The sequence below is a fragment of the Pimephales promelas genome, chromosome 2 (assembly GCF_988280905.1).
Source record: "Pimephales promelas chromosome 2, fPimPro1.hap1.1, whole genome shotgun sequence".
Lineage (NCBI taxonomy): Eukaryota > Metazoa > Chordata > Actinopteri > Cypriniformes > Leuciscidae > Pimephales > Pimephales promelas.
The window spans coordinates 16,077,170-16,091,047 of record NC_142770.1 but is presented as its reverse complement, the minus strand read 5'-3'; the positions used below and the strand labels follow the sequence as shown (position 1 = coordinate 16,091,047).

At 37.4% G+C, this 13,878-nt stretch overlaps 4 protein-coding genes across 4 annotated transcripts; 2 read left to right on the top strand and 2 right to left on the bottom strand.

Annotated features, from left to right (window-relative positions):
* Positions 1 to 493: 493 nt before the first annotated feature.
* Positions 494 to 1,169, bottom strand: mrps28 (mitochondrial ribosomal protein S28). Its single transcript, XM_039694891.2, has one exon. It carries the CDS (start codon positions 1,127 to 1,129, stop codon positions 578 to 580), a length of 552 nt encoding a protein of 183 aa, XP_039550825.2. The 5' UTR covers positions 1,130 to 1,169; the 3' UTR covers positions 494 to 577.
* A 525-nt stretch (positions 1,170 to 1,694) lies between these two features.
* sde2 (SDE2 telomere maintenance homolog (S. pombe)) lies at positions 1,695 to 4,944 on the top strand. Its single transcript, XM_039694875.2, has 7 exons — positions 1,695 to 1,869; positions 2,022 to 2,139; positions 2,446 to 2,557; positions 2,711 to 2,880; positions 3,468 to 3,573; positions 3,690 to 4,227; positions 4,310 to 4,944. Exons 1-7 carry the CDS (start codon positions 1,768 to 1,770, stop codon positions 4,529 to 4,531), a joined length of 1,368 nt encoding a protein of 455 aa, XP_039550809.2. The 5' UTR covers positions 1,695 to 1,767; the 3' UTR covers positions 4,532 to 4,944.
* Positions 4,945 to 5,248: 304 nt separating this feature from the next.
* On the top strand, positions 5,249 to 9,447 carry wdr83 (WD repeat domain containing 83). The gene is made up of 9 exons (XM_039694876.2): positions 5,249 to 5,486; positions 7,022 to 7,142; positions 7,226 to 7,331; positions 7,450 to 7,498; positions 7,596 to 7,722; positions 7,804 to 7,871; positions 7,965 to 8,073; positions 8,973 to 9,087; positions 9,171 to 9,447. The coding sequence occupies exons 1-9, from the start codon at positions 5,384 to 5,386 to the stop codon at positions 9,309 to 9,311; spliced, it is 939 nt and encodes a 312-aa protein (XP_039550810.1). The 5' UTR covers positions 5,249 to 5,383; the 3' UTR covers positions 9,312 to 9,447.
* A 403-nt stretch (positions 9,448 to 9,850) lies between these two features.
* LOC120495356 (persephin) lies at positions 9,851 to 11,386 on the bottom strand. Its single transcript, XM_039694877.2, has 2 exons — positions 10,567 to 11,386; positions 9,851 to 10,327 (listed from the first exon to the last, which is right to left on the bottom strand). Exons 1-2 carry the CDS (start codon positions 10,643 to 10,645, stop codon positions 9,942 to 9,944), a joined length of 465 nt encoding a protein of 154 aa, XP_039550811.1. The 5' UTR covers positions 10,646 to 11,386; the 3' UTR covers positions 9,851 to 9,941.
* Positions 11,387 to 13,878: the final 2,492 nt, after the last annotated feature.

The following is a 13,878-nucleotide window of genomic DNA, read 5'->3' as shown; positions in this document are numbered from 1 at the left end:
GGATTAATCAATGACATACATTTTTTAACGGTCACTTGTCACCACCTACTAGTGTAACTATATATAATTAATACAATAGTTATTTGAAGCAACCTTAGAATTAAATGGTGATTTGCTCTATCGGTACGATTCACATTAGTGTTTATATCTTGACTAAATACTTTTATATATATTTATGTGATTTTGAAAGGACTGTTTGTGAGTGTGTGTGTGTATAGACCATTTCACAAGATGTAAACAACACTGGTCCAGAAGCACTTCCTGTTTCAGTTTGTAACTGTTTTCTTTATTTCACATGTAAAGAAAACATCTTAAAGATGTTTGTTTAACTTTTTGATTCAGTTTTAAATGTTCTGTTGGTTGTATTTTATCCCAGCTTTTATGTAGTGTTAAAAAACTGAAACAGGAAGTGCTTCTGGACCAGTGTTGTTTACATCTTGTGAAATGGTCTATACACAAGCATCAGACATTAAGAAACAAGAATAAAAGTCAGTGCGATTTAAAATTGTATATATTTCAAACATTACAGTGTCCATTCATTCACACACAAAGTTCATCTCAGTTTTGTCCATGGCAACTATTCCTTGGTCCTGGTCTCTTTGCTCTCCATCAGTCCCAGCAGTGTGGCGTCCGCCTCCAACAGCGTCGTGTCGATGGTCGCTCCCAGGAACCGCGATGTCAACTCCAGATCCTCCAGCCTCAGTCTCACCCTGCTGCCCCTCTGGTACTTCTGCCCGTCCGGCGCCGGGGGCCTGCGGCACACACAGTGAAACTTCCCGCCGAAATCGATATAAAGATCGTCATTGACGACGTGAAAGATTTTCCCGATGACGATTTTGTCTTTGGCGGGACCCATCTGCATGAGCGGGGAGTGTCGCAGGAGCGATATGAAGGAGGTCTCGTCCCTGGAACTCCTCAGCGCCGCTGCGCTCCGGTCGCCGCTCTGCCGCAGGTCCGAGTGCAGATCATATGCGGCTGCAAACCCGCTCTTCACCTTCTCGGGCGATTCATCCTCTCCTCCGCTCGCGTCTGAGCTGTATAATGATCGAAGCGTGGCTAAAACATTGTGTTTTGGCAGGAAAGATGATCTGGAACTCACGTTGTACATCACCTTGCAGAGCGACGCCATGTTGAAACGTCTCAAGGAGGAGAGCACGGTCAGCACGCAGAGTCAATTTCAAAATAAGAGCATACACGAGAAAGTGGGATTTTTGATATACATTATATATATATATATATATATATATATATATATATATATATATATATATATATATATATATATATATATATATATATACTCAGCCAGAGGCTTTGATAGATTATGTAATTTATTTCAATCATCATTTAAACATAAACAATCTAAAATGTATTTTGGTTCTGTTATTCTTAGTGCATTTTTGAGTTATCGCATCACAAATAGATTATGTACAGACATGTAGTCGGACTATAGTACAAATAACTAGAAATGAAAAGCACCTATAATACAATACTAAATAAAACATTACACCATAAATATAAATTATTTCATATCAATATTATATGAAACATCAAATATGACTGTCTTCAGAATGTTGTAGATCTCCGAAGACGAATAAGCTTCGATATATTGCTCAGTGTATTTTGTTTAAAAAAAGACTTTTGAATATACTACTATTTGGAAAGTTCTCTCGGCTTCCGTAGTTGAGTCAACGCAGTCGTACGTCATAGCTTTTACCGGAAGTTTATAAGCACATCTTCGAAAACACAGACAGAGGAGAAGAAAACATGGAGCTCTTCGTGATTTCACCGAATTTGAGGTTTACTAACCTGACTGTCGGCCCGGATTCCACTGTCAGCGATCTTATCAGTCATTTTGCCGTTAAAGAGGTGAGTCTATCATTAGTCGAACGTTAATGTGAAATGAACTCTAACGTGTGCTGTACAGTCTCTCACTGCTGCTGGTTCAATGTGATTTTGATGATGATGATGATGATGATGATGATTAAAGTTTCCTAAAGTATGTATTTATGTTTCCTCAGGGCGTCTGTTGTACGGATTTCTATGTGAAGAGTAATGGCCGTGTCTCTGACAGTGATGACCCTCTTCAGTCCGGAGTTGTTTACCATCTGGAGCCTCGGTTACGAGGAGGCAAAGGAGGTAACGTTAACCAGACGAGTATTGATCTGTCTGAAGTCTGTAAATATTTCATCAAAATGATTGCGTTTTGATATGACTAATTGTTTTATAGGTTTGTATTGTAGTAATGATTAGGGTCTTTGATATTAATTTGCAACTAATCCCAAATGGTGGTATTATTAATTGTATAATTTTTTATTTTAGTTTTTGTGAACTTGGTTCTAAATTATAATTACGTTAGTGTTTATTCTGAAGTAAAAAAAAAATTATAATGCTTTGAACTTTTAAAAGTTATAAATATGTTTTAAACTCATATTTGTTTTGTAGGATTTGGCTCTATGTTGAGGGCCCTCGGTGCACAAATCGAAAAGACCACAAACCGCGAGGCCTGCAGAGATCTTAGTGGAAGAAGACTTCGAGACGTCAATCATGAGAAAGAGTAATGCTAATTATTGCAATATGGATTTTTAGCACGATTCTTTGATTATATACTCATTTCATGCTTTATGGATTTGGTGTTTTCAACTTTTCATAAGCTGCATCACATCTAGCTTATATGAGTAAGTGAATATTTATTTGTGTTTCTGTGTAGAATGGCAGAGTGGTTGAAAAAGCAATCCGACCGAGAGGCGGAAAAGGAGCAGCGTCGTCTAGAGCGGATTCAGAGGAAGTTGGCCGAGCCAAAACATTATTTCACTGACCCGAAGTATGAACAGCAGTGCCACGACCTCTCAGAGAGACTGGAGGACTCTGTATTGAAAGGTAACTTAGTGATTTTCGGTGTACAAATTCCATGTGCTAGTCTAGAATACATTACATTTACATAGAAGAATTATGATATATATATATATATATATATATATATATATATGTATGTGTGTGTGTGTGCGCAGTTTCATCCTAGTGAAACACATCTTTTGATTCATTTATTTTAAGAGATACTCAAAACTACTAATTCATTGAATTAATCACAATTTGAATAAAAGATATTTAAATCAGAGACCGTTACAAAGTAAAATATCTGTTTTTAAATATTATCTCATTTATACTAGTTAATTGAGATTTCAAAATGAAAACTTTTATTTATCTAGAAAAATTATAATTAATTAAAAAAAATGTTTAAAGTGTCCTTAATTTGGGGAAACGACTTGAAACATTGGTTGTGTTGAGCTATATCAATTACTTTAGTTTGAAATGTTTATTGCAAACAGCTAAAAGTCTGTAAATTTATTTATATATATATATATATATATATATTGAATAATATAAATGTTCAATATGTATCTCCTATCCCTAATTATTCTTGACATTAAAGGTAAAATTTGAAAATAAAATTCTTTACTATTCAGGCATGCAGGCTTCCTCTAGTGGTCTCGTTCAGGCGGACGAGAAACTGAGCCGCAAGCGTCCGTCACCAACCGACGGCCAAAAGAAAGCAAAGAAGACGTGTTTCTGGTCAGATGATTTTACATATGTTCTGAGCAATAATAAAAGAAATGTAGATGGACTACAAAGATGAAATTCAAATCCTACAATTTAAAATCTGCAATATCCTTTCTTTAAACCATTAGGTCTGGCATTGGAGAACTGGAAGACATGGGCAGCTCTGGTGAAGGAAGTGATGACAGTGACAGCGAGGGCTCTCCATCCACCTCTGGGGCTTCTTGTAGCTCAGATATTTCCAAACCAGCTGTGCCAGCTTCAACCACCAGGGGGAGCGACAGGACAGAACCTCAGGGCCAGCCCAGCAGCACCAGCAGCTCCTCCTCGAGTCCAACGAGCTCCCCAACACACAACCAGGAAGAGGTGCAGGAGGAGGCCGAGAAGGAACGTACAGCTGATGATATCAGCCAAAACAGCAGCGCAGAAGAGAAGTTGCAGGTCGATATCAGCCAAAATGGCAGCACTGGAGAGAAGATGGAGGTTGATATCAGCCAAAACATTGGCACAGAAGAAGAGAAAGTTCAGGTTGATCTCAGTCAAAATCGCAGCACAGAAGAGAAGGTGCAGGATGACATCATTAAAAACTGCAGCACCGAACAGAAGTTGCCGGTTGCGCCCACAGAAGCACAGAGCGTCCCAGCCGAGAGCAGTCAGGCACTGGAAGTGGTAAGATCTCCTACTTCTGATGTGGTTGTTTCTGTTGGAAATGTTTTTTTTTTTGTTTGATAATCATGGCCTTTTTCTTCAGGCGGAGAGTCTACTGGATCTGCTCTCTGCGAGTGGGCCGGAGCAGCTGGAGGCCTTGGGTCTGGAGCGGCTGAAGAAAGAGCTGATGGAACGAGGGATGAAGTGTGGAGGAACGCTGCAGGAACGGGCTGCCCGTCTGTTCTCCGTCAGAGGACTGGCTGCGGATCAGATTGACCCTGCGCTCTTGGCCAAAGCCAGCAAAGCCAAGGGCAAGAAGAAATAACGTGCTGTTCCTAAACCATCAACTGTTTTTGACTTGCGCTTTGCTTTGCGGTGTGTTTGTAAAAATCTAACACCTCGTTTTGAAAAATTCCCAGTTTGGGAGAATTAAGTTTGTTTCTTTTTCTTTCTGGTCAGATGCTAAACAATTCAATGTCTTTTTCTGTTAGTAAAACATCACAAGTTACGTAAGCTGCGACTGTGTACCATAAATCCTTCGATTACTTAGTCATTGTAAATAGCTATTTTGATTCACACAGATGTGTACTGGAAATCAGTCACGTTTATGATGTGGTTGGGATAGATTTTCAACAGTCCACTTATTTTTAGCCAACCGTTTGTTCACATTGCGCAGTATTTGATTTTATGGTCCATTTTGCTCTTGACTTTATGGTTGAGTAAAATATTGTTGCACTATTTTTTTGTCCTTTATTTGTTATTATTACTACGCACTGCCATGTGTGTCATGAATATGAAAAGAACATTTTGTTCTGGTTATAAAATGAATAGGGAGGTGCTGCAACATATCTGGCATCCGCTATTGTGTTTCATTAATATTGAGTACATTTTGATGCGTTTTCCATCACATGCTGATTTATGAAATAGTTATGAAGAAATTAAAAATAAAAAACATTTTAAACCTCCATTATAAACTAACACAATGCGAACAAAAATGTCAAGAACGTGCGTCTTCCGACACATTAGATGGCGGTAATGAGCACTAGTATTCATCAACATGCATTCCGCTGAAGAAAACGGTGTGTTTTGTTTTATGCAGTTTGTGGAGTAGTTCTGGTTTTAATGGAGTGTTACCGCTTGAATATGTAATTTTTACTCAATATCTAAGGCTAGAGTCATGGCTTTCCCCCAGCCCCGTCCTCAAGCTCCTCAGCTGCCACAGCTTCTTCTGCGGACTGTCGACTGTCAGCAGGGCGCCGTGAGAGCCGTGCGCTTCAACGGTAAGAGTGAGGGAACTATCTGCTTTTTTAACCTTAAAACAAACATCTGTCTATCTCAAGAAGGTTGTACATGACGGGTTGCATTTTTCAATTTCATTTGATCACTTTGTTGGAGATCTATACACTAAGTTAGTCTTTAAAATATCCATTTTAAAGATTACCTCACAGAGTTACCTCTAGTACTAACGATTCTGATTGGCCATTCATTATTAGCGTTGAGAAAAGTAACAGTTAAGTGCGTGACGCTGTTGTTTCAAACATGCTTAAAAAGGAAGTTCACTTTTTAAAAAACTTTTGCTGATAATTTACTCACCCCCATGTCATCCAAGATGTCCGTGTCTTTCTTTCTTCAGTCGAAAAGAAATTAAGGTTTTTGATGAAAACATTCCATGATTTTTCTCCATTTAATGGATTTCAATGGGAACCAAACGGTTCAAGGTCCAAATAAGAGTTTCAGTGCAGCTTCAAAGGGCTTTAAACGATACCAGACGACGAATAAGGGTCTTATGTAGTCACAACGATCGGTCGTTTAAATAACAAATAAACAAATTTTATAAGCACAAATGCTCGCCTTGCTCTGTTCTGTGATTCGTGTTCGTGGCTCTCCTGTTCAAACTCGTTTATCAAAATTAAATCTGTTTTAGAGTCAGGACACGAAGGGTTGTAGATAAAGACCCTTATTCGTCGTCTGGTGTCGTTTAAAGCCCTTTGAAGCTGCACTGAAAGTTTATTTGGACCTTGAACCGTTTGGTTCCCAATGAAGTCCATTATATGGAGAAAATCCTGGAATGTTTTCATCAAAAACCTTAATTTCTGATGTCAAAAGAGGTTTGACATCTTGGATGACATGGGGGTGAGTAAATTATCAGCAAAAGTTTTTTATAAGTGAACTACTCCTTTTAAAGGGATGTTTCACCTAACAATGATTTTTTTTCCGTCATTGCTTAGCCTACGTTACTCGGCGACAGCCATTGACTTCCATATTACTTTTTTCCTAATATGAAAGTCAATGGGTGCTCTCACGGTTTGATTTCCAACATTCATCTTTATCAGCTTTCTTTATCGTTCTAAATCCGTTTTTAAGCTACAGAGAATAGGACGTAATCTTGAAAAAAAAGGATGTTTTAACAATACTCTGAAAAAAAAAAAGAAAAGAATCCAGTGAAAGACTAGCAATGAAAGGTTCCTCGCTTTACTTTGAGCCATCAATAGTCAAAAACAGTGAACCAGCTTTGGAAATTTGATAACGGGAACCAATGAGTATAACATCTGTTATACTGTTTCAGACACAAGAAATTATTACTCATCCTCAGTAATACAGCCTAAGAGGAAACCAGCATCAGGTTGTTCACCAGATTTTGCGCATCATCAGCATGAAAGTGATAATTGAGGCCAAGCGATCACAACAAAGGACCAAGTGGTGACAGATAAATATGAAAGAGTAAAGGGCCCAAGACTGAGCCCTGGGGAACACCAGTGAAAACAGAGCTAATCTCAGACCTGTCGTTTATATAATATATTACATGTTCTTCCAGCGGATGGGAATTATCTGCTGACCTGTGGCAGTGATAAATCTCTAAAGCTTTGGAGTGTGAGTCGAGGGACTCTGCTGAAGACTTACACCGGTCACGGATATGAAGTGCTGGACGTGGACTGGTGTGTTTATATCTTATATACGTTACATTAAAATATCATCACTACTGTGTTTGGTTTGTGTTAATTTCGCTTTCTTTTCGCAGTTCTTACGATAACAGTCAGCTGTGCTCCTGCAGCTCGGATAAAACCGTCATTCTGTGGGATGTGGGGTCTGGACAGGTGACGCGCAAACTTCGCGGGCACGCAGGGGTAACCACATTTCCCACCATGATACTGACTTAATTATGTGTCTTTGCTAAGATAATTGCTTAATTAATTCATTATTAGTTATAGATGATTTATGGTAGATGTTATGCTTGTTCCCTAGAAAGTGAACTGTGTGCAGTTTAATGAGGAGGCTACTGTGATGCTGTCAGGTGGGTTAGGCTTTATGAAATCGATTTAATCATAATTGATTATGGGAATAACCACAATCCAATCTCACTGTGACTCAGTTGCTTCTTAATGCTTCAGGCTCCATTGATGGGACGGTGCGATGTTGGGACACTAGATCCAGACGGATGGAGCCCATCCAGATCCTGGACGAGGCTCGGGATGGCATCAGCAGCCTAAAAGTGTCAGAGCATGAGCTTTTGACGGGGTCAGAACCAAACTAAGCTTATCTTATTGTAGGATATGATGTGAGAATAAGAGTGTGGAACTGAAGTTTGTTGTTTATCAGGTCTGTGGATGGAAGAGTGAGGCGTTATGACCTGAGAATGGGGCAGCTTCACGTCGATTTCATTGGAAGTGAGTTAAATCGCACATGAGGGAATAAAAAATACATGTTTTGTACTGTGTGATGTCTAATATGCTTTTGTTGTGTGTATTTTTGCTCCACAGATCCCATCACTTGTGTGTGTTTCAGTCGGGACGGTCAGTGCACACTTAGCTCCAGCTTGGACTCTACGGTGCGCCTGTTGGACAAAAGCTCAGGGGAGATGCTGGGAGAGTATGTACAACATTTTTTTTTTTTTTTAACAATGTGATTCTTTTGGCTTTTATAAGTAAAGTATATGGAGAACTTTATTTTCAATTTGTTAATTAAAAAATAAAAATGGGTATTAAACAAAACTTTTCAAATTGACAAAGTTTGCACATTTTAAAGTGTCTAAAGGTGTACATAAATGTAACAGTAAATAAATTAAATGACGTGGCAAACCGATATTTTAAAATATATTTTTTTAAGTGTAGAGAAGAATAAATATGCATATTTAAAATAGTTTACTTCATGTTTAAAAGCCTAGTTAAAAATGGTAAAAATAATAAATAAATCACTTATCACATTAACAAATAAATGTGCATTATTGAAAACCGTTGAATTAAATGTATGTTTAAAAGCATAGTTAAATATGAGTGAAATAAAGTAATTCACATTTTAAACTGCCAAATCATGTTCAAAATGTAAGTTAAATGGAACGGTAAATAATTTGCTACATTAATGTATTATTTCTTGGGCTGTCAAACGATTAATCGCGATTAATCGCATAAAAGTTTCTGTTTACATAATATATGTGGGTGCACTGTGTATAATTATTTTGATACAAAATAATTATACACAGTGCACCCACATATATTATGTAAACACAAACTTTTTATTTTTAAATAACTATTAATACGGTGCTGTTATATAAATAATTATTTATATAACAAATAATTATCAATAAATATTTGTTAAATATTTATTTTGAAAATATAAATAATATAAAATAATATAAATATATTATATAAATATAATATAAATATAAATATTTGGTAAATAAATACAAACAATATGTCAAATAATTATTTCTATACTATTTATACTATTATCACTTGAACATTACATGTTTCTATGGTGTCTCTTCACAGGTACTCCGGTCATGTCAATAAAGGCTATAAGCTTGACTGCTGTCTGTCTGATAAAGACACACATGTTCTGAGCTGTTCAGAAGATGGCCATGTTTACTTCTGGGATCTGGTGGAGGTGAGCAGAATAAGTCACATGACCCACAGAGCCAATGCCATAATATCAAGTTGAATATGTAAAGCTGTAATCTATCCTTGTAGGGCTCGCTGACTTTAAAGCTGCCTGTTGGGAAAGCTGTCGTCCAATCGCTGTCCTTCCACCCAACGGAGCCCCGCCTTTTGACTTCGATGGAGGGGTGTGTTCAGGTATGGGGGGCGGAGCCAGAGGACACAGCTGAGTAGTGTGTATTGAACACCAAACACATGAGCAGGACTCATTCAAGAAGTGCGAATCACTATTTTGTATCAGTTTGATTGTGTCATACATATTTTTTGTATTTTAATATAAAATCAATTAAAAAAGGTAAAAAAAAGAAAATACGTTGTAAATGTATTTTTATATAATTTAGGATGTTTTTATGTTATCATACTTTTGTCGTTAGTTCTTAATTGTAAGCAAAGTGTAGTTAGAAACGAAATGAACACAACAACTTTTGTTTGTATATTTAATCAGAACTGTACATATTTACAAGCAGCACAATAAAATATAGATGATCAATAATTTATTTGGCAGTAAACATGGGTTTCAAATAAATAAATAATTTACGAGCACATAAATATCTTGCGTTTTTGGTTCTGATGGAATCAGAATTGGCCACTCAAACACGCCATTGTGTCGCCATTAACCAAAACTAAACGTTTAGACGCAATTATAGCCGAATAAGCCATGTCATCAGAGAAAGCAACCTATACAACTTAATACATACATATTATTTCTTCCTGAATTAACGTCCCCTAAACAGCCTTTTATTTAAATTTGTACAGTCTCTAAGCCAATAGGATAAGCAGACAGAAGCCAGATTTGGGCAGTCTCTACCCCATACACACGCATTCAGCGGCGGAGAGTTTCTCCACTTTGTGCCAGCGATGCAGGTTGTCGAGGAAGGCTATGTCCTCGTGGTGTGTGGGGCGGCAGCAGGGCTGATGGTGCCAGTGGCCGGTGTATTGGAGGGTGCCGCTCTGCAGGAGGTTGGTGAGCGTGAGGTCGTGGTTGGAGGCGAGGCGAGGGCAGGTCCCGCTGCAGTATTTAAACAGCACCGTCTCATCCGAGTCGTATCCCAGCCCGAGGTCCCGCACCTGCAGCAGGATGGAGTGCAGAGCACACGGGGACTCAGCGCTGCGGGGCGACCGAATCGCCCTCCCTGAATCCTCCTTTTCCTCACCGTCACCTCTTCTCTCTTCGTCACGGAGGTCTGTGTCTGAAAAAGAAAGAGCGAAACATAAATACTAATGATAGAAGTTGAAAAGTAGCAGCCCATCCATTAAAAGTCAATGGGGTCCAAACAATAGTACTACACAATGGACAAAAAAAAGTACATTTTTCGTAATAACTTCTATGTGTTCCACAGAAGAAAAAAAGTCATACAGGTTTGGAACGGCAATAGTGAGCCTGTAATAAATCTACCCTTTCCTCAAAGGTCATGACCTTCAGGCTTACCCAGTAGCGTTCGAAGCCAGTGTCCTTCTCCCGCTTGAACGCAAAACAGCAGAACGGTGATCTTCAGTAGTGAACGCATCGTTCTTCTTGTCTATTCGCCTGGTTTTCCTTCTTCAGGATGAGAGCGCAGGTGATGCTGAGATGCGCCAGAGTCGCCGTTTCTTTTATAGGCATCTAAGCGGGGCGGAGGGGATGATGGGGTGCGGCCTGGAGGGGAGGGAGGTGGAATAACCCTTCACTCTCTCACCTGGACTCGTGGCTATGATTAGAGGCAACTAGATGTAATGTTTGGAAAGCCACTGGTATTTCTTTAAGTCTGAGCGGCTGAGAGTATGGAAAATGGGGGTAAATTGTTTAAAGCTGTTGGACGTCTGACTAGCGTAGACATCATGGAGGTTGGACCGATTTTGTACAAAATGATGAACATGGAAAATTAAGGGTTAACTGCATGAAGGATGGAAGAAAGGCCCATAATTACAAAAAAACTAAATAGATGACAGAAGTTATTTGAATGGAAATTCCAAGAATAATGGCTGTCTTTGGATACATAAATTTGGGGATTTTATTAAAATATGATTTTTTTTTTTTTACATTCCTTATATAACTATGAAGGCATGAAGTCCTGCAGTGCTGGAGAAGTGAATGCGCATGACTTGCAGTGATATCTCAGCAGTCTTGTGTTATATAAGTAAAGCGGCACCATAATATATTTGGACACTTAAGTCGCACTTAAACATTTATTGAATTAGGTAATGAAATCTCAAACCAAGCTGTGTTTGGAAACAAATTCTGCTTGAGCTTTTCTCAGATCAAACATCACTTTTCAGAGACATTTTCTGTAGTATCTAAAAATCGTATTATTTTTTTTATTTTTTATTTTTTTGTGAAATGTATAGCTTGAAATCTTTTTAATACATTAATTCATACATTTCAGATCAATTTTTTAAGTGTGTCAAGCATCCACATACTTCTTAAATGGACAACCTTAATATTTAGCTGTAAAAACGAGATTTTTAATCTAAATCTGTTAAATCTGTTAAATCTTCTACCAGACAAAGAACATCTTTCATTGTTGATAAAATCCATTATGGAATTTAAGGATAAATGAGTATAGCACTTTAAAAAGGTAACAGGGATGACAGTTCTACAGTTCAGCAAGGCTTGTTCACCTCACCATGGCTATACTATATGGCTTATTGTCAGAAAGAGATTTTAATACTGATAAATAGAAATCTGAAATCTACTTGTTAGCAATCATTTACTATTTAAAATGATCGTAACAGGGTTGAAATTCTCAGCGTCATTCCCTATGACAAAATAGGAGATATTTACATGCTTTTGAAGATGCCTTTGAAATTTTGACAGAATTATAGTAATAAAAGGGAGTTATGATGGTAATGGGGTTGAGTTCTACAGTTTGATTAAATATTACTTGCTTTGTGGTCACCATTATAATACTCTTAAAAAAAAAATAATTGAATCCTGGAATTATACAAATATCTAATTTTTAGCAACCATTTACTGTTTAAAATCATGCATGGTAACAGGGTTGACATTCTAAGATCGTGCCCTATTAAAAACAGGAGACATTTACACTGTAAAAACCAGTTTGGTCAGTTTACTTAATTTTATTATGCAAACTAGTTGTCATAATTTCTTTAAGTAAGCATAACTTAATTGCATCAAGTTGTTCTTAATTAATTCAAGTTTTGTCAACTTAATTCTGTCTATGATCTGAGGAAGTGTACTCCCAGAGTGCATTGCGGCATGAATAAATTAATTGCTTTTTCTATTTTTGGCTTTATTTTACCATTAGGCTTTTCTGAGTAACGAAGGCATAGCATGCAAACATACTAAGAAATTTTAAGTAAGTTCAACAAATTATTGAACATTAAGTAAAGTTAGCAAAAAAATTCTAAGTAAGAACAATGTTACGTGACTTTAAATGTCCACTTATTGAAAAGATGTCATTTTTACAGGATTATTGTAATAAAAGGGCGTTATGATGGCAACAGGGTTGACAGTTTTACTGTTTGATTTAACATTCCTTGCTTTGTGCTTACCATTATGATTATATTATGATGTAGTAATTTTGAAAGAATATTTGTAATAAAAGGAGGGTTGAAGTTACTTCAAGTCTCTTTATTCTAACTTTTTTTAACTAAACTCCACTATTCATATATTTTCTTACCTTATTGTAATTATTACTGAATGTTGTATTGAATTTTCTGTGTGGCTGTTCAGTGCTAACACTGCTAAAACTGAGGATGTTACCTAAATATTAAAGTTAATAGGTATAAACAGAAAACCAAGCTTTACCACAAAGCCTTACTTTGCAGTTATAATTTAATGGTCTATTTGATAAATCTATGGTGGTTTTACAAAATGTATCTAAATCTTTTAATAATTATAATTCTAGTCTGAGAATAATGCCAATTCTTATTGAGTGCAGTTTTTTTAAGAAAAATACCTAGAGTTTGGATTGTGAGCAGTTTGGAATGTTTTCCAGTCAGACATCCATCAATATTAAAATAAGATCAATGGAAAAGGATTTCAGCCAATCGTCGGGCGGTTTAAAATCTGACACGGGTCCATAAAACAATCTGCTTTACAGGGAAACTTCCACAGAAATCTCTTCTCAGCTAGTCTGTTTTAATTTATAACTCTTTTTAACCCATCCATCATGAGGAAGATTACAGTGAGATCAGTTTCCACTGGTGCTGCTGCCATGCTGTTGGCTCAAACCACCTTACAACCTTGTTAAAACTGGACGTCTTCATCCAGACCAGAGTGAACACGCAGTGCTCAGGTCTGTTGTGTCCCTAGACACCAAAGGAGAAAGACTGAATTAGATCCGTAAGAGGGAATGGATTTGGAATATAATAGCTATTTGTCTCGCCAAAACAACCAAAGTATGATATATTCCTTTTTGCTTCAGTTTATTATCCTTTCCTTACTCCTCTTTGTCCTCCCAGATATATGTATGATTCCATCCTTGAATAAAGCTGGAAAAAAAGATGATGATGGAGTGAAAATAAGGAAGGATTTGTATGGCACTTTACACTACAAAACTGAGCCTGAAAAACATTAGACATTCCTTTTTTTCCTTTTCAAAAATAGGGTCAGAATATCACTCACCTTAAAGATTATTAGGAACACCATACTAATACTGTGTTTGACCCCCTTCCGCCTTCAGAACTGTTCGAGCTTTGTGACATGGTGCATTATCCTGCTGGAAGTAGCCATCAGAGGATGGGCACATGGTGGCCATAAAGGGATGGACATGCCAGAAACAATGCTCAGGTAGGCCGT